Source organism: Elephantulus edwardii, unplaced genomic scaffold, assembly GCF_000299155.1.
Source record: "Elephantulus edwardii isolate Elephantulus edwardi_28Jun2011 unplaced genomic scaffold, EleEdw1.0 scaffold00225, whole genome shotgun sequence".
Classification (NCBI taxonomy): Eukaryota; Metazoa; Chordata; class Mammalia; order Macroscelidea; family Macroscelididae; genus Elephantulus; species Elephantulus edwardii.
In genome coordinates, this window is record NW_006399975.1 from 259,644 (window position 1) to 284,996 (window position 25,353).

The following is a 25,353-nucleotide window of genomic DNA, read 5'->3' on the forward strand; positions in this document are numbered from 1 at the left end:
TTTGCTGCAGAAGGTCAGGGACTGTAGTCCTCAATAAGGATTGAAGCTCAACATCAAGAAGACAAAGATTCTCACAACTGAGCCAATTGGTAGTACCATGATAGATGGAGAAGAGATTGAGGCTGTTAACAATTTTAGCTTCCTCGTCTCCACAATCAACACTTGTGGCACCAGCAGTCAGGGAAATAAAAGACAAATTTTACTGGGTAAATTTACTGTCATGGACCTCTCCAGAGTGCTGAAGAGCAATGATATCAGTATAGAGACCAAGGTGCACCTGATTGAGGTCATGGTCTTTGCAATTGCTATGTATTAGAGAGCTGGACAGAGACCAAAAATGACAGGAGAAAAATCTATGCCTTTGAGTTGTGGTGCTGGAAAGGAATATTGAACATACCATGGACTGCCAAGAGAATTAACAGGTCTGTCCTAGAAAGGGTGAAACCAAGCTGATCCTTGAAGGCAAGGATTTTGAAGTTCTGTCTCACATATTTTGGGCATGTGGTCAGAAGGGACCAGTCCTTGGAGAAGGACATTGTGCATAGAAGGGTGGAGGGACAGAGCAGGAGAGGAAGACCTGGATGAGATAGAATGACATGGTCACTGGGGCAGTGGGGTCAGGTGTGTCAGAGAAGTAAGACTAGCTCAAAATAGGGTGAGTTTCAGAGCTGTTGTACATAGGGTCTCTATGAGTTAGAAGCACCTTGATAGCACATAACAACAACAGCAAGAAAGCCAAAGATATCTTCTGAAGTTTGAAACCAAAAAAGTTTAAATAGTGAAAATATCTGCCTTGAGGATTAAGCTCTTTTAAGACCAAATTAACAACAACTACTTAAAAGGTTAAATAAGGACTTTAGGTGGCCAATGGGTTTGTTAAGGGAACAACTCCCCTAAGGATGGTGAGAGTAGTTGGATAACTCAAAGAATGTCATTAATGCCACTGAACTACACAGGTAAACTGTTGAATATGTCTGCTGTGTAACTTCTCAACAACAAAGCAAACTTTTCTTCAAAATCATTTGCAACTGGAAATTTATTGCAGTTACTGGTAGCATTGGGCATAGGCAGATCTGGAGTATGACAATGTTACTGAACTGCTTCTTCACAGCTCTGCCCACCTCAAATCCCTGGACACTGTAAGGTCTCTCTATTTGGTGGGGATAAGCTCTCGGCAGAGAAAGATTCTCACCCGACAAGTTCAGAAGTCTCAGAACTGACCATAGATAGCTCTGCTTTAAAGCAAGCTTTGTTAGGCCAGATCTGGGTTGGGTTTTGGAGTGAGATTGAAGGTGGAGGAGTCTACCTCACCAGAAACACATGGTCTAAGGATCATTTCCCACGAGAAAACAAGGGCTCCCACAGGGAATGGCTTCTAGGAAGGCAAACATCACACAGTCTCTTCCTGATAGCAACAAGACTCAGAGTTCTTAGGGAGATATCTGCAGGGAACATAGAGCCTATATACAAAAATACCAAGCGAGACCAGAATAAAAGGAGCAAGGGTTTATATCTTAGAAGGGAAGATGCAGTATTGTAAAGATCCTACTTATCTATAATTCAATCCACTTCTAATCAAAATTCAAAAGCCATGTCTTAATGGATTCTTTTTATGTTGGTTTTTAAAACTCATCTCAAGCAAGTCACAAAAATTACCTAGGAGTCTTTTTGGAAAAAGAACAATGGGAGGGGGCTGGGCTTACCCCCTTAGATATAAAAAAAGTACAGAAAATTAGTTAAAGTGGTATTAATAGCAGAACAGCTAAGCCAATAAATAGAACAGAATATGTACATTCAAATCAGTAGGCAAAGAATGAGCTGTCAATGAACAATGTCAAATAGCTAACCCCACTCTTCTTTTGTAAGAAATGGGCCTTACTTCAGAGTAATCAGTAATCAGTAACCAGGTGCTGTAGAGTAGACCTCAACTCATGGTAACCCCATGCGTGTCAGAAATGAATCATCGTTTTCAAGAACTGACTTTTCATAGATCACCAGCCCTTTCTGCTGAAGCACCGTTGGGTAAATCCAAACTTTCAACCTTTCAGTAACAATCTAGCACATTAACTACATAAATTACCCAAAGACCACTTACTTCATCCAAAACAATATTAATGTCTAGATGCATCAGTAACTGGGAATACAGAATGTTTTCTTTGTAATCTTGAGACAAGGATACTTTCCTTAAAATAACACAAAAGCCATACAATTGAAAAGAAAAAAGTTCAACATTAGCAAGAGTGTAGGAAACTAAGCACTGTCATGTCATCTGACAGGTGATGGATGTGTTGACTGTAGAATGGAAGATGGAAGAGAGGAAAGGCTTTTAATGAGTCTGCACAATGATTAAATGTTTAAAATAAAGCACGGCTGTGCACGGCACATGCACATTTACACAGAAAAACACGAAATGACTGTTAGTCCTAAGAAAAAAAGACTTCCGAATCTCAGGGGGAACTTAAGCTTTTCTGGGGGAGGGAAGAGAAAAAGTTATTAAAATTTGATGATATTTAACGATTTATTCAAGTTAGAAATAGCCAAATTCTTAATACATTAACTCTAGAAACCTAAAAGTTCCTGGAATTAGGTCAAGGAATGTTTAAAAATATTAAAATCTTAGTTGCTGTTGTTTGCCTTCAAGTCGAGCACTACTTATAGCGACCCTATGAACAAAATGCCTGAAGCCTTTCTATAATAACTATCATCATTTATCAAAGTTGATAAGCATTTCCAGAGGCATGTGCCACTCCTGCTTCCAAACCTGTCTTAAACTGTCTTTAATATTACACTTTTGTTGTTGTTGTTGTCAAAAATTTGAGACTTGGAGCACTTTTGCTGCCATTTTGCTCCTGGAACAGTTGCTGTGATAAATTGGCCAGCAATCAGTATGTGAAACCCTGCCCAGCAGAAGGGCCCACATTCACCTTTCCAGAAGAATCAAGCAGCAGCTGAGTTCTCACTTGGTGGACATTGGTTTCTTTTGCTCTCCTTTGAGCAATAAGCCTAGAGACTGTTTCTCCCACCCAAAGGGGAACACTCAGGGAGGTGGCAATATGCAGATGGTCATTTGTGCTTTTTTGTTCTTACACTTCCAGCACTTCTCAGGAGTTAAAACACTGGCTGAATTCTCTCCACAGGACTCCTTATATACAAGCAACTAAAAATGTCTCCAAGAAGGTAGTTCATTTCTATTCTTGTTCTCTCACACCTCATGTCTTCACTTGGCTGGTAGAAATGCACTTTACAGTTCTTGGAATTCATTATCATGGAGACTGGTAATAGGAGAATGTTACAATGATGTATGTAAGAAAAGAGAATAGAATCCTTCAAAGACGGTGGTAAAATTAAGAATGGTGTGAAGAGGAGATAAAAGCCACCCTCAAAGTTGTTTTTGTTATGGGCCGTCAAGTTACCTGTGACTCAGCGACCCTATAGCTCTGAAGCATGCCCTGTCCTGACCCAGTCTTATTGACTCCAATATACCCATTGCCCTAGTTACTGTATCAGTCCATCTTATCATGGGTCTTCCTCTCCTGCACTGCCCCTCTACTTTTCCAAGCATGATGTCTTTCTCCAAGGTTTGGTACCTCCTGGCCACATGCCTAAAGTATGTGAGACGAAACTTCAAAATCCTAACCTCCAAAGAGAAACTTGGTTTCACCCTCTCCAAGACAGACCTATTTGTTTTCTTGGCGGCTCATGGTATACTCAAGACTCTTCTTCAGCACCACAATTCAAAGGCATTGATTCTTGTTCTATCATCCTTAGTCATGATATCCAGCTCTCTGATACATATAAGTAGTTGTCAAGATAAATGGACTGGATCAGGTGCACCTTATTCTCTAGACTGACGTCGTTGCTTCTTAGTACTCTGGAAAGGTCCCTGACAGCAGGCTTGCCCAATGTCTCCTGTTCTTCCAAACGATAGTACCAAAAGTGTTGACTGCAGATCCAAGTAAGATAAAATCATTGACAATTTCAATCTTTTCTCCATCTATCCTATCATATTGCTTATTGATTCGGTGGTGAGGATTTTTGTCATCTTGATATCGAGATGTAATACATATTGAAGGCTGCAGTTTTTGATCTTCTGCAGCAAGGATTTCAAGCCCTCCTCATTTTCAGCAAACAAGGTTGAGTTATCTCTGTAACGCAGGTTGTTGATAAGTCTTCCTCCGATACTGATTGTGCGTTCCTATTCATATAGTCCAGCTTCTTGAACGATTTTCTCAGTGGTACAGAATGAAGAGGTACAGAGAAAGTTTACAAACCTAATGCTTACTTTTCCTGATTTTAAACCGTGCAATGCTCCCTTGTTCTGTTTGCACAACATCTTCTTGGTCTAGATCAAGGTTTCATATGAACATAATTAAATGTTCTGGGATCCCCATTCTTCTCAATGTTAACCATAGTTTCTTATGACCCACATAAATGCCCTTGCATAATCAATAAAACACAAACAGACATTCTTCTTTGCTCTGTTTTTATTTAGGATCCATCTGACTAGCAATGATATCCCTGGTGCCATGGCCTTGTCTAAACCTTGCTTGAATCTCTGGCCGTACTGGGATGATCTTCAGCAGTATTTTGCTTGCATGTGAAATGAATGATAATATTTGATAATTTTTACATTCTGTTGAATCACCTTTCTTGGGAATGGAAACACATATGGATCCACTTCCTAAACAATATGCTTCTGAAAACTCTATGAACTTGGATAAATGACGATAGTTCTAGAAAGGCTTTACGCCTTTTGTTCAGAGGGTCTCTATGAGTCGTTCTTGGCTTGACGGTAATCAACAACAACAACAACAATGGATCCCTTCCAGTCAGCCAAGCAGCTGTTCTTAAAATTTCCTAGCATAGACTGGTAAGCATATCCAGGGCTGCATCTGTTACATGAAACACGTCTAATGAAAATAAATATTGATGCATGGGTCTTATTTTTGCCAGTGCCTTCAGTGCAGCTTGAACAACTACTTACATTACCATTGGTATGGTATGTTCCATATGTATATATTCATATACTACTTCCTGCAGTTTTTCAGTGTCAATTCTTTTTGGTACAGTGACTTTGGGTGTGTATTCTTTTCATCTTTTTTGATGCTTTCTGGATCATACATAATTTTGCCCATAGTATCTCTCAGTATTTGAACTTGTGGGTGAAAGGAAGCAAAAAACTTAGATTACTGCATAATGCTCAAAACCTGAATTCAAGAAAATACACAGGGGGTTCCTGATTAAACAGCAGGATAACACGTTGATTTAAAAGACAGATGAGGGGGAAGGACATACTGATCAATAAAGAAACTGCAATTAAAAGTGTTGATGAGTTGGGATTTAGAAGAAGCCACTTTGTCACTAAGAACAGGAATACATTTTTACTCTTTTTTTTTAAAGCAAGAGGAGCTTAGCTTATTGTATCATGCTCTTTATCTAAGCAAAGGACAGATGTCATTTGGAGCTGTCAAATTGATGGATTTAAAGCTATCATGTAAAATAATAAAGCCAAGAGAACTTCAGTTATTTCCATTCAGAAAAATGGGGAAAGGATTTGAACTCTAGGTGTGGCTTCTTGGTGTTGAGAGGGAGTTCTAGTGGTCTAGTGGTCTAGTGGTTAAGCCGTTACATTGCCAACCCAAAGGCAAGTGGTTCAAATTCACAAGCTGTTCCATGGAAGAAAGATGGACAACCTCTTCTCTTGCAACTTACCACCTCTGAAAACCCAATGGCAGGTCAGCTATGACTTGCTGGCACTGAGTTGACTGTTGTTGGTTACCAAAACAATAACAATGTCCCTCACTCAATCATTTTCTTCTCTTTTTTTCAATGTTGAATATAGTTTTCTTCTTATGATCAGTTTGGCTGAGATACCATACGCTGTAGTTTGACAGAGACTGGACTGATTGCTTTTCATAATGCATTGCATAATTATCCTTAATTTTGTGATCTGATGTCAGAAAATATTCAGGAATCAAGGAAGCCAATCAGCTTATGTGGAGGGTGTGGCCTGCATGTTAACACATCTCTCACTGCTGTGGGGACTGAACTGACCACAGTAATGTTTTCAAGCCTTTAAATCACAGAAGAGACTATCCATCCTTCTCTCATAAAGCCACTAATAGATTCGAACCACAAGAGACACTTGGCCTTTGGGTTATCAGTGCAACTCCCTACAGATTATGGAACCAGAACTCCCATAATATACACCTACTTATTAACTATCCCACTAGCTAACATTTTGCATTTATGACAGTAGTTTAAAAAAGTTTATTCTCCAGAGGTGCACGGTTCAAATCCACCAGATGCTCTGCTGAAGAAGGAGGAACAATCGCCTCCTGTACCAGTCAGATCCAATTTGACGGTACACACATAAAAAAAAAAACAAACCAAAAAAGTTTATTCTACTCTTTTGTGCATTAAGAGCACACACTTGGCATTAATGAACACTGAGGTGAGAGATGAGAGTAGTGCTGTTGAAGTTATGTGTCAGCTTGGCTCAACCACGATTCTCAGTGGTTTACCAATTATGTAATGATGAGATCTGGTAGTTATGTAATCATCTTCCATTTTTCCACAATGCAGATTTTCTCATAACAACCTGGTCTTTGGAACTTAACCATATGGATAAGGAGTGTCTCTCTCTCTCTGTCTGTCTGTCTCTCTCTCTCTCTCTCTATATATATATATATATATATATATATATATATATATATACACACATATGTGTGGTGTGTTCCAGAAAAGCTTATTCTTTCACAATCCTCCATACCTCTGGTTCCTGGGACACGAACCAGCAGCCTGTTTTCTGACCTTCTGAGTTTGAAGGCTTGACTTGCTTATATTAGGTTCAACTTCTGCATCCGATTGAGGCAAGAGAAGCCTCCAGCCTCTTTTCTGACCCATAAACTTGGAACCTGACATCCTCCACAGCATCATGAGCCATTTTCTTAAGTCCTTCTTCACTGGTTTTATGCCTCTAGAGAGCCCAGCATAACATGGGCCAAAAACATTCAGATGGGCTCAAATAAAGTCCCTAGAAACTCAAGTCCAGAGGTTCTGATGGTTGAGCACTAAAAAGAACATCACCAAAAAACCCACAAGAGTTAAGGCTAACCTTTCAATGCGCTAAATTAAGTCAAGGTTTTGAACTCAGACACTATCCCTTTTTCAGACAGAAACCAATTCATCATCCTAAGAAGTCTAAGAGGAAAGTGACAATAGGTCTTCTGGATTTCCTGTGTTATCTTCCCTAGTTTTTCAGATTTTTAAAAAAATTGCCGGTTTTACTAAGTTGATATTTACCAATGAGTCACTTCAGTTGTTGACTCAGTTCTAGTAATTAAAAGAAATGAAGGAGCTAGCTCAGATTTCCTGATACATGTTGTGGATTTACTGAAAGGTAATGGAGCTTTCTTTGTTCGTTAGCTAGGTTTAGGAACTACAGATCCAATCATCTGAGCCTCTAGCCTGAAGATCTCTACCAACTGAAGGCCAGATATTACAGATTATAAAGGGAGGAACTTTGATCAGTGTCCATGTTCTGACATCAGTAACCTTCTCTCTTATTAAAAAGTGACAGGACAAAGAGAGAACTTTGCATTTTCAATTTAGGTTGGGTTCTTCAACTTCCAGAGCAATGGGGTCAACAAGTCTGTCTCTCCAAAGGTACATTAACAATCTTATAGTGAGCCAAGGAGAAGGCATTGTCTTAGCTAAAACCACTTCTGGTTTTCTAGTTGGGAGTCTCTGTAAGAGCAAAATGTCCAAATCTAACATGGGCACTTTGCAAACTCTTCCAGAATAGAGTAAGGATGGGGTAAGGCACCAGTCAGGAAATAAAAAAATGAATTGCATTGGGTAAGCCATCCATTAGGGACCTCTCTAGAGTAAGGATACCAGTCTAGAGATCCAGGCGATGGTCTTCCCAATTGCTCTCTATTGCATGGCAAAGATGATAGAAGAAGCATCAAAGCCTTTGAGTTGTGTTTTGGAGAAGAGTATTGAACATAACCCATAGACTGCTAAGAGAACCAACAGGTCTATCTTGAAGAGGGTGAAACCAAGTTGCCTCTGGAGGCAAGGATATTGAAGCTCCGTCTCACATACTTTGGGCACTTTGTTGTCAGGAAGGGCTAGTGCTGGAGAAGACAACCCTGGATGAGATGAATTGACAAAGCAACTAGGGAAATGGGGGTAGGTGTTTCAAAGACAGGGAGACTGGCTCAGGATAGAGCGGGGGGTTCAGGAGCTGTTGTGCTCTATGAGTTGGAGGTGACGCAGATGGCAGTAACACCAACAACAAGGTCAAGTGTGCAGACCCAAAACAGGTGCAACGTTTTAAAAGGAGGGGTCAGTAATAGAATCATCGAGCAAAACCAACTTCTGTTAGTTCGAACTGCCAGGAGAGGAGAAATCTAGACTTTTAGTTCAAACATCCCAGTCTGAGACAAAGCTTTCTTCTTTTCAGAAGACTGCCGCTCTGGGGTCCCTCCAGGTGGTGACCATGTGGGCACGACCCTCGGCCTCCGGCCCAGATGTCCCAGGAGGGCGCTGTGCTCCTCTGCGCACCAAGGAGAGGCGCGAGGCCTCAGGCACTGGCAACCTCGGTCAGCCTCGTCGTCCTCCTCCACTGCCCTCGTAGCAGCCTCTCTAGCAGCGTCAGCGGGAAGGCCGCGGGCGCCACCACGCGGATCCAGCTGAAGCTGTGGTCGTCGGCCGACATTGCTGTGCTGTCCGCGTCACTGGCTTGGAGTGGTGCGTCCTCGAACTGCGGGCTGCAAGAAGAACCAGAGGCGCCGCCGGGAAGGCGAGCAGAGCGCAGCACCCCTCGGGCAGCTCCCGGAGCAGCACATCCAGCCGTCCGGCAGCGCGCATGTGCTCTCGTGTCCGCGTGTGTTTGCTGCGGAGGCCTCTGCTTTGTTAGGCCGGCGCCTCTCAGAGTCCAGGGAAGCGCTGTTTCCTAAGGTCTGGAAATGGCTAGGCTTTGAAAGGACTCCTCCCCTCAGTCTGACAACTGTCCTGGTCTCAAGGTTGATACTAGGAGACACAAAGCCTCACTCTGTCCTCAATTGCTTGGTTCAACCAAGGTGAACCAAGCTACTGGGGGGCAGAAGTGAAGTTCTTTGGGATGATTGTTTAGCTCCTGGCCTGGGGACTAAGCAGTAAGAACCCTAAGAGGACAGTAGCCTGACACAAGTAGGGTATTGGGCTGGGCTTCGTCTTCTAGGGAGAGACTATAAAGATCTCTGCACAGCCTGGCCCTGATGCTTCTTTGCCGAGATTATTAGTGTCTCTAGACTGGAAAGACCTAGTGGCAAGAAGCTGTGCTGCAATCCTGAAGACCCGTGGTTCAAATCCACCAGCTGATCCTCGAGAGAAGAAGGGGCAATCTCTTCCCGTGGGATTAACTGCCTCTGAAAACCTGCCAGAGTCAGCTGTGGGTTTGTTCTGACTCTACAGTACACGACACAACAGCCAGGAGGGAAGTGACCAGGTGTGTGCAGGAGAGGCTGTTCTTTAAATTAAGCATGGGAGACATGAAGAAGGCCAGTTCTTCTCTGGGCCACATCAGCTGCTCCACTCATTGACATTTACTCAGAGCTTTTGGATGCTAGGCATCAAATTTAGAGGCATCACGCTGGTTCCAACTCCCTGCGATCCTTCATAGTGGTTTCCTAGGCTGTAATGGGTAGACTCTCCATCATTCCCTAGGAGGCTTCCCTTAGCACTGAGGATATAATGGAGAACAAGACGTGGTCATTGCTATCAAGGACCCTACAGTCTAGTGATGGGTGGAGACAAAGACATAGGCAGAACTGTACAGTTGTTGCTGAACTGGGAAAGTTTTGGGAATTCAGTTTGGGAGTTGTTAGGTGCTTCTGAGTCCAATTCATAGTGATCCTATGAACAGCTGACCTGAACCCTGTCCCATCCTCATCATCTCTGACACACTCAAGCCCATTGCTGAGGTCACTGTGTTAATCCATCTCATTGGGAGTCTTTCCTCTCCTTCACTGACCTTCCATCTTTCCAAGCATGATACCCCTTTCCAAGGTACAATAACCTCGCCTAGCTACATGTCCAAAGTATGAAAGATGAACCTTTGTCATCTTTGCCTTCAAGGAGCACTTGCTTCATCCTACACTACGAACTGTGAAAAGAGACACAACACTTGGTCGCACATTTTATGTTTTGGGGACAATTTATGTCATGTTTACATTTCATTATTCCTATTCATTTATGTGGACTAAATTAACAAGATCCTCATTCCTGATCCCATCTCCTCATTTTCACAAGGACACAAACATACCTTGAATGTCTTTTACCAGAACTGTCTAAGCCAGTCCCTGGAGGCCAGAGTCATGATTGACCAGCCATGCAAGCCAACCTGCTTCCGGCCAAGTCCTGTCTGGAAGATGAGGAGATTGGGATGCCCTGAAGAGTGACCTGATTAGATCCTGTAAGTGATGAGAGGATGCATGGCCAGCATGATGCTCTCCAAAAGGAATGTGCATCAGATCCAGACAAATTCCCCAACCTGGCCCCCTCCTGATCAGAAGTCATGGTCCACTTCTGTCCCACCCAGGCCATTTCCCCCAGGGCGGGTCTGTTAGGATTCTGTATTTGTTGCCCAAGATGATTTTTGCCAGCTAACACCTCTGAGGATTGTAGATCTACAACCCTGTTCAGTTGGCTCTCCTAGACTCGGAGAAAGCCAACTGACTCTAATGTGTTCCAAGCCAACCCATTAAATCTTCTAATCTATAGCTGGGTTTACCCAGCTGCCCGCAGCTAAAGGGTTCCAGCTGTCCACAGGCCCCAGACAGTCTCTGGCTCATCCCACTGCCTTTCTCTATCCTTCCCAGGGCTTTATATGTTTCCCAGACTAAAAATTTATTGCCACTGAGGTTGATTCTGATTGGCAGTGACCCTCCATTGGGCTTCTGAGACTGCAGGTTTCTGAACCGAACAGGAAGAACTGCTCAACTTTCTCCTTCAGAGCCATTGGTGGATTAGAACTGCCACAAGTGAGTGGCATTTGGTTGGCTGCTCACCCCAAATCACATCTGGGAAGCCCACTGAGAGCCCCTCTCTCAAGTACCTTTTTAATTTCCTCCTTCATGCCAGTGCCCTTTCTCTTCCTTCTTTTCTAATCCCGCTTCCACTGCTCCTTCCACCAGGTACCATGGTCTCTGAGGTCTCACACAGAAGCCTTGGAAAGGGCTCCGTAGTGTGGAGCTGCTGTTTCAAAGTGTGGTCCTGGCCTCCAGGAGGTCCCTGAGACCCTTTCCAGGACTTCTTGAGAGCAAAACTATTTTCCTACTAATACTTATTCCCCAGCTACATGATGTGTGTGATGAAATGATCACTCTCTGATAGTTATTAATAGAAGGTGTGCTTCTCTATCTTTAATTCCTAATGTGATAAATGTTGGTAGATATAATCTACACCAACAAAAGCTCTTTGTAATTTTTACCGATGGATCCCTAGGATACATCAGTACTCCCGTATGACTTACTGACTCAGAAAAACCACTGGAGGGTCAGCTATGGGTTGATTCTAGAAGGTACAATAACAGCAATGTGGAAGTGGGTTTCTGCACTGTTACAGTCTCTTCAGTGACCTCGCACAGTGATGTGAGGAAACTCCTCCCAGGAGGCAGAAATTCCAGTCCCTTGTCTGCAGAGAGAGCTGTAGAGGACCCGAGAATCACTGAGCAGAAGCCTCGGTAATTACAAGTTGGAGGCGAGTGTGGGAAGTGCCTCTAGTGGGGGAGGAGGGGGGAAGAGAAAGGAGGGGCAGAGGGAACAGAGAAGCTGAGGAAGAAAGGAGATGAGGAAGGAGGGGAGACCTAGAGAGGGAAGAGATAGGGCAGGAGGGGAGCCAAGAGAGGGAGAGAAAGGGCTGGGTGGGAAAAGGGAGTGGGGAGTGGGCAGGAAGAAAGGTCTGGGGAGAGGAAGGAGAGGAGGAGCACAGAGGTGATAGGTCAGCAAGAGGAGGACAACTAGGGGGAAGGGGAGGAGCATGTGAAAGACGAGGGGCAGGAAAGGAAGGCAAGGCAGCAGGATGGTTAGGACAGGTGGGGGGGAACTAACCCTGGCTCAGTGTTGAGCTAGGTCCTTTCCATACTCAAGTATTGTCCCATTTCATAGATGAGGAAACTTAAGATATGTCCTGAAAAAAAAAAAAAAGGAAGAGCAGAAAGTACACATCCTTAAAAAGTAGTGGAGGTGGGTCTGATCCCAGATCCATGTAATTTGCTTACACTAAGCTGCCCCTTTAAACTTTAAGAACTTCTTCTATCAGAGATACCATCTAACCAATGGGCTAAGCAGCTAAAAAGAAACTTGAGCCAACCAGTGGCTACAGAATAGTCGGGGACAGAAGTCTCTAGTTGGGTCTGAACTTTCCAGTTAGATGTCAAGAGTTTTAACACAGAGACCAAGCAACTACCAGAGCCTGAGGTGGATGCGAAGCCTTTACAACCTTGGGTTGCCCTGAAGTCGCTTCCAAAAGGCTGACTGCAGCTGACTTTGTTTCATTTCACAAATATTTCCCATCAATACTTTTACTCCCCACCTTCTCAACGAACCCAATTTCCTGCCTAAGCTTTTTCTCTGGCTGGGGTGGGGTGGAAGGAGGAGTGTTCTATGCAAAGACACATACTCTTGGCTCTCCTACAATTGGTTTGGTGGGTTTTTTTCCCTCCCACACCCTTAAGGCAATAAAAACCCACACAACCATAAAAAACCCCTGGTTAAAAAGGAACACAGCATTATCTTCAGTATGCAAAATACAATTTATTACATGGAGTTTTATCTTGCGTCTCCAGATGGTGAAGCATATTCCAAATCAATATTTTATCAATAAATACTAGATTTTATCTATTGTGAGATTAAATACTTATGGGAGAGGTGGCTGACTGCCCATGGACTCTACAGAGACTCATAGTGACCTTAACATTTGCTTTCTTGATGGAAAGTCAGGATTTTTTGCATTTATACTGAGGAGGCTCTCTATGCCTCTCCAAACACAAAGTCTTGCATTTACTTCCCCTACATTGATGAGACTCTTCCTCTGCTGCAACACTACTTTATTTACTCCTGGGAGCCAGAGGGCCAAGTCAGGACCAAGCTCGACTCAATCCATTGTCGTTGAGTTGGAAATGACACATAGGTTTCCAGAGACTATGTGAGAGTAGTCTGCACATCTTTCTCCTGTGCAGCAGCTGGTGGATTTGAACTGTCTGTTTCTGGGTTGGCAGCACAACTCCCTAATGACTAGGCCTTCAGAGTTCCCTAGGTTAGAGTGCAGAGACACAAAAGGGTCTCAGGAAGAGGTGACAGAGGCTACTATAGCTAGAGCAGCTGGACCAGAGGCAAACTTCAGAAGTGAAAGCAGATCTTAGGAATTCTGTTAGAAACACTTTGGGGGCTTGGACCCTTCATTCAGCTGGCAAGAACTAGGTAGATACTATGTTCATTTCCCTGAGTCCCTGTTCAGACCCGAATCCAGTGGTCCCTCTGGACCATGCTCCGTCTCCTGACAGTGCTCTCTGGAGGGAAGCAGGAGCTTTCTCATTCTTGTTCTACTCAGAGCTTAATCAAAATCCATGGCCATGCAATTGATTCCAATGCACAGGCCCCTCCACTGGGTTCCTGAAGCTGTAAATCTTTATAGAAGGAGAAGACTTTGTCTCCAGAAGCTGGTGGATTAGAACTGATGGTTAGTGGGGTAAGGTGTAAAGCAGTCACCACCACAACTCCTAACCCCAGCAGCTCTCTAAAAATCCCTTCACAGCCGCTGAGTCGGGACACTCACAGCTGACTCGCCAGTGTGTTTTCAGAAGCTGTAAACTACATGGGAGAAGACTGACCATCTTTCTTCCGTGAAGCAGCTGGTGGCTTCAAACTATGTGCCTTTGGGTTGGAAGCACAACTCTTTTCCTACTGGGCCACCACTGCTCACCTACTACCCAATTCACTGGGCAAATTATCAAGTATAATAATTAAGTTTACTTAATAAGAGTTGTTTGAAAAGTTTGCCAGACTGATTTTTGATGGACTGGTTTATCCTGACACCATAACTAACAATTTGAGCCTAGCTTCCCTTCCCAACCATCAAAGTTTAGAGGGATACTTGGGCTGGGTCAGCCCCAGGATGTGCCTGGCTCTGGCTCTGGAAGGGATGGTCTCTGAGGAACAGGGCCTGGAACCCAGTCTGCAAAGCCAGAACTACTATTAGGAGGAAGGCTGGCTGCAGCTGGGCCAAGAGCAGAGACTCACAGTCCAAGGGGCCCTGGCACACAGCTCTCAGGCATAGCAAGAACCAAGCTGGGCCTGGCCACACTCACAGGGCAAGACTCACCCAGCAATTATTTGGGTGTCTGAAGTAATCTTTTATTTACCTAAGTAATGCAAGTCAATTTTATGAAAGAAGTGTGTCTAAAACAGAATGAGGCTCTACAGCTTAAAAGAAACAAGGTAGAAGAAAAAGATCCCATAACAAAAGTACTTTACACCTCCCAGAGGAATTGCTGATTTTCAAATAAACACAAGATACACTTTTATGGTTTTTATCTGTGTAAGAGGTTTAAAGACATTATTAACACTCTAGATTTATCAATTAACATGTATATTAAATTATTCTTGCAATGCAATAAATATAATTTGTAAGAACAAGAGCAACTTTAAATGTTTCCACTAAAACTACTCATAGGATTTTCCACCACTGTTTTGTGTTCCAAAGTAGAAAGGCCTTGGCTGCTCTAAGAAGCATTTGTACCACAAACAGCATTCAGTCTTTTCCCTCAACTGAAAAAAAAATATGTTCAAATGTTAACAGTGACATATCCATCATCAGTGAATTCACAGATCAAAGGGTCTTGTCTCTTTATGAGTATCTCTGCTTTGTTTATAATCAGCTTGCACGATCAAAAATGTTCTAGCTGCAAAAAGACAATAGGAAGTGAGATGATAAATGATCTTTTTTTTTAACCTTAACACACAATTTTTAAACCAATTTTGTCTAATTGGATTTAGAATTTTCTTCTATTATAAACCAACATTAAAACCAGTATTTCTCAAGAAAGATTCCAGAAGTCACAGTTCATACTGAGATAAAGCAGAAGAGTTTAAAGTGCTCTTACAATGAATTTGGTTCAGGAAAAGAATATGTATGGACTAGATTAAATGTTGTATTATAATAGCAACAGAATGAACTGTGACAAGTGTAATGGGATAATCTTAAGAAAGAGATGTTTAAAAAAGTGTTTAAAATGGAAAACACTGTTACATAAAGGTATTCCTGCAGTGTTGAAGTACCTTCCAAGGGTGGTAGTTTCAAGAGACCTACAGGTTCTCAGTGACACACAGAGACACTTAGTGGACTTGCAACCACGGAGCTGCTCCCTAAGCTAAGTTGCAATGAACCCTCAGATTATCTAAAATAATTATCTATTTACACATGAAGATCCAAGCTCTGTCCTCAGGTCTTTCTGGGCACATTGTTAGAGGACGGTTAAGCCCAAACCTGCAAAAATACAAACAAATAATTTTTAATCCTTTAATGGTTAACAGTGTGGAAACGTGAATTACGAGAGACAGAATCGAAGTCTTTTTAGTCAGACACACATAACTCCATTCCAAAAGAGGTATTCGTTTCTCTTAGAAGTATAAACGTTGTGAACTAGACGGTGTTTCTTTTGACCAATTTCCCCCTTCCCTTAGTTAATCATCTGCATGACTTTTGTGGCTGCCTTACTAGAAGAAGCTGGTAACTATTTTAGTCTAAGAACTGAAACCATCTGTACCCGCACGTCCCACTCTGTACATTAACGTGACTTCACTAATTCAGGAAACTCCTACCCAGGAAGATGAAGTTGCAAATGTTACTCATTTCAAGAAGTTCCTGAATATTTATTTTTCTGCTTTCCCCAGGATTAGAAGATTCAACTTACCCTCTTTAGAAAAGGCATCCACTTCCCGGGACAACAAAGAGCAACAAATGAAGGTTTACTATTTCCTTCCAAACCCTTGCTCTGTTCCTGCCCTGTGTCTGGCAACCATAAGCTATTATGCTACAAATCTACCAATCCTAATTAAGTTCCCTCATCAAAAGGTTTAGCTTAAACCAACTCCTATAACCTGAAAGATGTCGGACTTTGTTCTTCCCATCAAAGATGCTCCAAGAGGGACAGACATGTTTTTGCTCCATGAACAGGCTAATTTGTTAATATATTTTAGAAGCTGGCATTTGACAAGGTCATGGAGCTCATCAAGAATACGTTAAAAACCATGTATTTCCCCCAGAAAAATGCACACAAGGATGTAGAAGTCCTCTGAGACCTGAGAATAAGAAGCCTGTGTGGTAGAAAAGCAAAAACGGACCATCTGTGGTTCACTAAACGTGAGAACCACCAAAATCAGATTTTTAGGGTCAAAGAATCCAGTTGGACCATCTAGCCTAACTTCTTAGCTACAGACTGAGATAGTAAAACCTACAAAAGGTAGAATCTGTGTATAGCAGAGACCTGACGGAGAAGGAAAATGTAAATGTTTGCCGCATAAGACTGTTACTGCAAAAATAGAAGGATAACTAGTAAAACATGTATGGGGACCCAAGGGAGGAAGGGGTAGGAGCAGAGGGGAGAAGATGGGTAGGGGCAAAATTATAAAGTTGCACAAATTGGTAGGTGGAGGTAGGGGGTAAAGGAAATGGGAAAGATCCAGCAAGGATCTGAAAATACAGGGTAATGGTGGGCACAGTCCAGTTTTATAAATCATGGGAATGCGCTGTATGAAATACAATGTGAATACTAGTGTGAAATACAACATATACGAACTTTATAAGCACACCAATGTAAAATAAAAATAAACCCAAAATCACAAAATAAACTAAAAAAAAATGGCAGTGGTAAGAGATATTAAAACATATTTTTTTTAAAAAATAAATTTTAAAATAAAGAATCTAAAGGAAAAAAGAACAATCAAGTCCATTGCGTCAAGTAGGAACTAACTCATAGCTGGCCCTCCAGTGGGCTTTCAGAGGCTAGAAATCAGGAGGAGATTGCCCATCTTTCTCCTATAGAGCAGCTGATGGACTTGAACCACCTGTCTTTGGGTTGGCAGCACTAACTCCTCACCCACTAAGCCATCAGAGCTCACTTTCACTAAAAGAAGAGATAGAAAAGAGGTAAGAATGCACCCTGTCAAAGGCAGACTCTATGAGACTCACTGGTCATGGCTGTCTACTCGATAACTGAACTTTGAGTTGGTGGTGGCCTCAGAACCTCCCAGGAAAAACCATTTCTTTCTCTTTCTATGGGGAGAGCTAGAATCAGAGCTCTGGGTGGCCAACCTCTCAACTACAATGAAGGCCAATTAACCCTCTTCTCTTCTTTTCTCTTAACACACAGAGTAAAACAGAAAAACATGTTTCTTACCCTGAGGGTATGGTCCCATGATCCTGAGCAGAAAGCAGTCCCATCTGGGGAAACTCGCAGAGTACTAACTCGGTTCTCATGTCCAAACAGGATGGAGACTCGAGACCCCTTGAGAACATCCCAGACATTGATAGTGTAGTCGTTGTAACCAGCAAACAGCAGGCGACCTTAAAGGGTGAGGATATCCAAAGAGCCACTGTAGTGAAATTACTTTTGTAATGTGATTAGGTTTTTTTTACGTTTGCATCTTTTTTTTTCATCGTTTTTTAAAATTGGTTTTCATTCCATCATTCATATACATTATGTCTTATAACATCAATAACAGTTGATCAATGCCTTTAAACATCATTTAATATCTCCTCAAATCCTCACTGAACCTCACCCATTCCTTCACCCTATGCAACAGTCTAAGGTTTTAAAACCATTTTTTCCCCATCTTCCATTTTCTAAATGTTATTATTCAATGAGTGAATCACTCAGCTAAGCATCTATTTTTGTGCTGTGTATCCCTGTGTGGCCCAAACGGTTAGTATGTTTGGCTGTTAAATGAAAAGTTGGAGATCTGAGGTCACTCAGAAGTGCCTCAGAGCAGAGATTATGAAGATGGCACAGGATCAGGTGGGGTTTCATTCTGTATACACAGGGTTGTTATGGCTGGAGCCAGCTCAATGGCAACTAGCAACAACAGAAGTGCTTTGGAAGAAAGGCCTGGCAACCCACTTTAGAAAGACCAGCCACTGAAACCTTGTGGAACACAGTTCTAGTCTGACACACAGAGAGTCACCAGGAGTTGGCTCAGTGATCCCCAGTACCAGTGACAGCGTATGTCAGGCACTGTGCTTTGCCATGGGGATTCGAAGAGAAGAACGAGCAGTTTCTGCTCAAGGTGGCGGTGAAGTGATGGTGTTGGGAACAGACACTAGGTACTTGTGGAACCCTATCAGATCCTGTGGGCAGTCCTGCAGAGGCAAAGTAATGACTTGGATCTTGAAGTCTGTCATGCAGAGAGGGGAGGAGAGAGGTGTCCAGCATGTGTGAATGCAGCATGTGTGCACAAAGACACTGACAGCCCAGGAGGACACTGTGTTTGGAGAGAATGAAAGGTCCAGGGAACCCTTCCTATCAGCACTGCCTTCACATTTACTAGCTGTGTCCCCAGCTGTGAGGACAAAAGTGGCACAGATGTCAGAACACTAAAAGGACTCTTGGTTTACCCCTTCCACCACAGAAAAAAAAGTCCTCTTTCCAGTGTGAGAATGAAATGCCCAAGGGTGAAACAAATGTGAAGTTCAGGTACATCATTGCCTTGTGGAGCTCCATGAGGTGCAGTGCAGCACCACATTCCCTTGAAGTGAACCAGGCTGTGTGTGTGTGGGGTGTGTGTGTGGCTACTGCAGGTAGGGTCTTACACAGATGCATAAGGGTGGCTGGGAAGTACAGCTAAGGAATACCGGGGCAAGTATTAAAAAAAAATTACCATCATCAAGTCAAATTGGATTTATAGTGGTTCCAGAGGACAGAGCAAAACTGCGCCATGGGGTTTGCAAGGCTGTCATTTTCAGAAAAGCAGACTGTCACATTTTTCTCCTATGGAAAAGCTGGTGGATTTTAACAGCAGAATTCCTGGTTAGCAGATTAAAGGCTTTAACGATGGCACCACCAGAGCATATTAAATGCTCTCACTGGTGCACCACCAGAGTCCCGGGCACAAGCATGTAAATTTGCATATCAGAATTCTAGTTGATGCAAGCTTGCTAATGAGACTGGTTTCATCTAGGTTCAGTTTTACAGTCTCTAAAGTTTCTGTAAAATCTTACCACTGAGGGAGAAGTCCACGCTTGAGGCTCCAAATATGATACTCTCCTTGGAATAGATGGCGACCTCCCTGTCTGCCCGCAGGTCATAGAGCCGACACTGGAGTGCAAACAGACAAAGCAGCACTTACTACTGGCTTCAATGCCCAGTGTAGTCTGAGGCATCAGTGAGAATCCTCTCCTAGGATTTCATCTCTCAACCCAGGTCCTATTAATTGCTAAGAATCAGGGTGGCAAAGAAAACACAGAAGGGTGCAAACCTCTCTTTTCCTTCTCCATGTTCAGTGAAGAAAATTTTAAAATGTGCATGAAAAGAAATAGAAGTCACCTTTTGTAGAAATAATTACTAACATATGAGCGATTTCTTTTACTCATTTCTAGTTCATATCTGTACTTCAACGGGGTCTTTTCAGTATTGTTGCCATTAACATATGTCATGAATATGTCTTCACACCTTTGAACAGTTTTGAAGAAGTATGATGTATATGGTGATTGAGTGTTCCTTCTAGGGATTTCACAGATTCTATTCAGCCATTCCTTGTGAGGTGTTTTGAGTGTGTGTAATCTTTCTTTATAAGTAATATTATGATTTTAATTTTTCACAAAATTTTTTTCATAAATTTTACGTAAAAATTTCTGAAGGAATTTCTGAGAGTTTCCATAAAATAATTAATAGAACAGATTTCTTTCCAAGAAATAAGCACAATCTGATCAAAAGATGAAAAGGTTGTTAAAAACTCTTGATTCATTATTTATAATAGATTCATATTGCAAAACTGCTCTCTAAAACAAAAAAATACTAAAAAGCTTCTTCATTGCTGTCAAGTCAGAGCCTGCTCATAGCTGACCCTCCAGCAGGTTTTCAGAGGCTGTAAAGTGCACAAACGGAGATTCTTCATCTTTCTCCCCCAAAGCAGCTGGTGAATTTGGACTGAGTGCCGCTGGTTTGGTAAGAGATTGACCCGCGTATCTTCAAGGCTGTCTCCACCACTGTCCCTCTTTATTAACACCAGAGGGAAAAAGGGGCATCTGATTGTTTAAACTTGCATTTCCTTGTATTCAAGTGACTAGGAAAACATTTTTAGAGGGTTATAAGCAATTTTTATTTATTGTTTTGTCAACAGTTCTGTTTTATCTTCTTTCTTATTAAGATGCTAATTTGATCAATTTTACAACCTCATTCATAGTCAAAGAATTTCAATTCAGTCTTTTGTATATGAAACAAGAATTTTTCTAAAATGTATATTCTCACTTTTTGTTATATATTTTCATGTAGAGATGTTTTCAATTTTCATTATCATTCAACTTTCAATCTATTGTTTTGCATTTCCTCCTACAGAAGCAAATAAGATTGAAACCTCTTATTTAATAAAATAGTTAATATTGTGAAGGGAAAAAAAGAGGTGGGTTTTTTCCTCATGGAAAATACATGAACATAATTTAACACAATCAGTAGTCTTAGGACTGGCCCTATTTTTGATTGAATAAATCCATAGGTGAGAATTAATTCTAAAGATCATAAAAGATGTAACAAAAATATTTATCTATAAAGATTACGGTAACATTTTTAACAAGAAAAAGACACAAAATAACCCTAAAAAATTCCAAATGTCCAAATATTGAAGATTTGTTAAATAAACAATAGTTTAACAGCTACAGTCCAATAAAAAGTGTAATTTAGAAAGATATTAATCTACATGGGAAAATGTTCACCATTAATTGCTAAGTGGGGAAAAAAAATCAATTTATGAAACACTTTGGTTTTAAAAGAAAAAAAAACCCAGAAACTCACTCAACTGTGATTTTTGTTACTGTGACTTAATTGTTTCCCAAGTTTTCTTCATATTACAATTCTAGTCAGAAAACAGTAATTTTTAAGAAGTAAAACCGTTAGACAACATAGTTCCTCTTTAGAAATGAGAAGCTCAGTACCATAGAAACCTACCGTGGCATCATCTGATCCTGAGGCAAAGGCATCGCCACTTGGGTAGTACCTGTGAATACAAAGCACGCTCTTTAGAACAATGACTCCAGATCCAGATGCCCAGCAGAACCATCTGGGCAGGGGCAGACTGTATCAGGCTAATGCTGGCAGAGTATCCACTGTTAGGAACATAAGGCCCCTCCTTTCAGAGATGAGGAAGTGGTGGCTTAAACGGCAGGCTGGTTGGCCTTTAGTTTTCTTACCCGGGGACAATGGCATTGGCCTTGGCCTTGCAGGGTGGTAGCCTCACTAAAACTAAGTGCACAAGGGGAGACTGCTCATGTTTTGCCCTCAGTAGAGTTTGGTGGGTTCAAATAGCCTGCCTTTGTGTTGGCAGTTTAACCGCTGACTCACTAGGCCACCAGAGTGAGGCAGCTAGAGATACTAAATGTCTTAAACAGAACAGTCACTTACAGTGAAGAAATGTCCTACTCAAAATATCAAGTATTCTATTATTGTCTGTGTGGCTTTCTTCTCTGGGCACATGAAAGAATGAAATGGTTTCTACTTTTTCCTGTAGCTAGATGTGACCATCTAATCAAGCTCCAGTTAATCCGTACATAAGCAAAAGTGAGGAGCTCAATTTTCTTCATTCTATTGGCTTAGGGAGCTCTAGTGGCCTTGTGGTAAGGAGCTGTGCTGCCATCCCAAGGCACAAAGTTTGAATTCACAAGCTGCTCCGCAGGAGAAAGACAGGCAATCTCTTGGAGGATCAGCTACGAGTGGATTCTGACTGAATGGTACACAACAATTTGACTAGAAAGAAGATATGATGATAGGCCAGTTGGACTATAAGGTTGGATATTTTATCCTAGGAACCATTACAGTAAGTCAAGCTTAGATTTTATGAAAGCATAAACTTTCTCATTTGAGTACTGTTATATGGGTCTCTGTCTCACAAACCTACATCTTAACTAAGCCAGTATATAACCAAGGGCATGATATGAGTCCAGAAACAATATATCCAGTGTGACCTTAGCCAAATGTGAACATTTTAGTCAATGTTTTCCCTGGAAGGAAACATAGTCGGGATAGGAAGGGAGGGAGAAGGGAGTAAAAATTAATAAACTGGTAAGTAGGCGAAAGGAAAAATAATGCACACTAAAGGACTAATTAAGCACTGTAAATAATGAAAACTTTAATCAATAGCAATTACTGTCATGAAACAAAGTGACTATGAATGAAAGTATCTATGAAAGTATGGAAAACTTTGTAAACCATTACTCAAATGGGGACAAAGAGATACCTGAATATAGCCTACTAATTCAGCTCCTATAAAATCTTCCAGATGACTCTATTTATTAATATATACCATTCTATAAAATAACTTAAATTATTAATTTATACCATTCTATAAAATAACTTAGTAGTACATTCACTCTATATAGGAGATACAGTCATTTAAAAATGGTTTTTGGTTATTTTGTTTTTCTATCAGGAACTCTTTTTCTCTATTTATTACTATTTTATTTCTTCTATTAAAAGTTCATAAACAGTCAAACTTTTAAAAAAATCTGTGGTTTGGATAAAAGTTTACAGAGCAAATTAATTTCCCATTTAATAATTTATATACATTTTGTTTCCTAACATCATCTTCAATTCCTTCAATGTAACATCACATTCTTTCTAATTCCTCCCTAAGTTTCCCATCTCCATTTGTCCTTTTTTTTGCCTCTAAGCTTTATTTTGGGGCAAATGCTGCGCTTGTGAACGTGTATGGTTGATTGTTCTGGACAGTACCGTACATCCTTATTTACCTTTCTGACTTCTCCAAATCACTATTGAGCACATACTTAAGTGAGGGGAGATGAATGACTATACTAGTTACACAGAAGGGCAGCCAACTCTGCCTTGGAGATTTGGGAGGGATTCCCAAGAGAGGGAAGCCTAACAGTCTAAGGAATGTTAAAGGATGAGAGAAGGAACACCATGTACATTTTTTAAAAAGCTGTGTTTCCATCTACATCATATTAGTAATTTCTGGATTTATTTTTACTTTTTAAGGAATTATGTTTACAAAAGTGGTAGGTTCTTTGCTTGTTTGTTTTTCGTGTTTTCTCATACCACCTTATCCTGCACTCGGGCAGTTTCTCAGCTAAGGCAAAACAAAATAACACGCAGCATCTACTCACTGACCGGACACTGTTGATGTCAGACTCGTGTGTTTCAAAGGCCTGCACACACTGGCCAGAGCGCATGTCCCACACCATGGCTTTCTTGTCACATCCCTACAAATGCAAAGTTACCTGGAGTTATGACAACAACAAGGGCGGTCTACAGGCAAGGCATGAGTTCCTACTATGAAACGGAAACCACTTACTTCCTATCAGTAAGCGGCTACCATACTAGGCTGCTTTCTTTAACAGATTGCTATCTAACGAGATCCTTCCAGTGTCCAGTTGCAAAAATCATTCGAGGAAGTAATTTGTCTTGTCTTGCCACTGCTTACTGACAGAAGTGAGATGAATCCTCGGAGTCCAGTCAGCCAGAACTAGGTCTTGGGGACAGAGCAGGAGAATGTGGCTGGTTTCCCCTTTAGCATGCTTTCTTCTTTCACATACTTGGAAACCCTCAAGAACATCCTTCTCCCCTTCGTCCTAGGTATTTCCTTCCCCTTCACTTCCCCCTTTCTTTCTCCCTTCTATCTGCCTTTCTAAACTCAACTGGGGAAGGCAGACAGCCAGGGGGCATACCAGGGCTTCTCTGGTTGTGATACTAATCAATTGATTAAATAAATGCTCTCTTTTTATTGTTGAGTTGAAACTGACTCAAGAGTTGACCCTCCACTGGGTTTCTGAAGCTGTAAATAGCATAGAAGGAGACTGCCTATCTTTATCCCTGAGAGCTGCTTATGGCTTTGAGATACCAAAGATGCATAAATTTTGGGTTAATAGTCCAACTACCTATTGATTATGCCACCAGGCTGGAATTATCCAACTCAGGAGCCAAGAGCTCCAGGTTTACCAGGATACATGAGGCAGCACTCTGCAAAGGTGAAGAGCCAGTGCCCCTGAACCATCTGCAGCCTCAGCAATATTTTAGGTTAGGACTCAGCAAACCAGGAGCCAGATTTGGGTTCCACTCACCTGTTACCTGGGGAACTTGGGGAAGTGACTTCTTAGTCTTCTACCTCAATACCTGTAAGGTAAGGTAAGAATAGACAATGCCTACATTTTCTCTCTCCCTAAGTTGTTAGCAGGACTCAGAAAGCCATAAGCATGAGATTTTCCCATTTTACTGTGATAGTTTTGGGACAATTTTAAGAAATTTCTGCAGGGCAATCCTGCCATCAAGGTCAGGAAGTATAATTTATGGGCTTTCAATAGTCACAGAGAAGATCTCACAGGTTAAATCAGTGTCCACATTGTGGGTTTCAAGTCAAAGCAAAGGGTGGAAGAAGTCAACTAACTAATATCTTAGAAAGATCTGCTGAGGGGTCAGCATTCTGAGTGTTCTTACTGACAATGTGGACAAAGAAAGAAGTGTCTTCAGACCTTTAGAAGACATAGAGTGATAAAAAGTGTAGGGCTCTCAAAGAGATAATATAATTGACAAGGTAAAAATAATTTGAAAAATCCAACATAGTTCTGATGGGATAAATACAAAGCTTTAAAAAAATAATACAAGAATGTAGACAGATGGGACCAAAAGGCCAGAGTCTCTACTGATTAAAGGCCAGCACCCTTTGCCTGACACCCAGGACCGAGGGGTGGGCAGTCTGGAGCCAAGCACCCTCACTCTTCCCTAAGTAATCTGTCCTGTGCTCTTCAACCAGAGGTGAGAAAAGCCTTGGGGTTGGGCTGAGCCGGCTCTGTCGTCCCTTTGTTTCCTGGCTCCTGCAGAATTATGTGCCCTTCTCATTTATTCGGTGTTCCTGGGTAATGCAAACAGTTAATAGGCTCAGCTGCTAACCAAAGGGTTGGAGGTTTTAATCTTTCCAGAGGTGCCTCAGAGGAAATGCCTGGCAATCTACTTCTGAAAACTCAGCCCCTGAAACCCCACGGAGCACAGCTCTCCTCTGACACACGTGGGGTCAGCATGAGTTGGCATCATCTCACCTAACTGGACACTGGTTTACCATTTACAAAACATATTACAAATTCTTTCAC

The 25,353-nt window shown here is 41.8% G+C and overlaps 1 protein-coding gene across 1 annotated transcript in view; it reads right to left on the bottom strand.

Annotated features, from left to right (window-relative positions):
* Positions 1-8,590: 8,590 nt before the first annotated feature.
* Positions 8,591-25,353, bottom strand: part of GNB5 (guanine nucleotide binding protein (G protein), beta 5) — a 65,949-nt gene continuing 49,186 nt past the window's right edge. The window contains exons 7-11 of the mRNA XM_006898248.1: positions 23,381-23,472; positions 21,206-21,254; positions 19,264-19,360; positions 17,447-17,613; positions 8,591-8,914 (exon numbers count right to left, since the gene is read on the bottom strand). Of these exons, the coding sequence (XP_006898310.1) occupies positions 8,591-8,914; positions 17,447-17,613; positions 19,264-19,360; positions 21,206-21,254; positions 23,381-23,472 (729 nt within the window). The remainder of the gene's footprint in view (positions 8,915-17,446; positions 17,614-19,263; positions 19,361-21,205; positions 21,255-23,380; positions 23,473-25,353) is intronic.